The sequence below is a fragment of the Eimeria tenella genome, genomic scaffold (genome assembly GCF_000499545.2).
Source record: "Eimeria tenella Houghton genomic scaffold, Eth_scaff2510, whole genome shotgun sequence".
Taxonomy (NCBI): domain Eukaryota; phylum Apicomplexa; class Conoidasida; order Eucoccidiorida; family Eimeriidae; genus Eimeria; species Eimeria tenella.
In genome coordinates, this window is record NW_013542376.1 from 1 (window position 1) to 221 (window position 221).

The 221-nt window shown below is 62.9% G+C and overlaps 1 protein-coding gene across 1 annotated transcript in view; it reads left to right on the forward strand.

The window, feature by feature from the left end:
• Positions 1-29: 29 nt before the first annotated feature.
• ETH_00038075 (3',5'-cyclic nucleotide phosphodiesterase, putative) overlaps positions 30-221 on the forward strand; it is a gene marked incomplete at both ends in the record, with an annotated part of 1,363 nt that continues 1,171 nt past the window's right edge. The window contains one exon of the mRNA XM_013375095.1: positions 30-220. Coding sequence (XP_013230549.1) covers positions 30-220 — 191 coding nt within the window. The remainder of the gene's footprint in view (position 221) is intronic.

Here is a 221-nt window from a genome sequence, read left to right on the forward strand (position 1 = left end):
CTGCTGCTGATGCTGCCGCGCAGCCGCAGAGGCTCGCAGGGGGGAGAAGATAGTGGGGGACCTCCAAACCCTACTTTAGAGGAAAGCGGAGACAAGTGCAGCAACAGGAGTTCTGTGCTGTCGGACATGCTGCAGCAGCTGCCGCGGCGCGTCAGCAGAGCAGCAGCAGCAGCAGCAGCAGCAGCAACAGCAGCAACAGCAGCACACGACCGCCACGACAG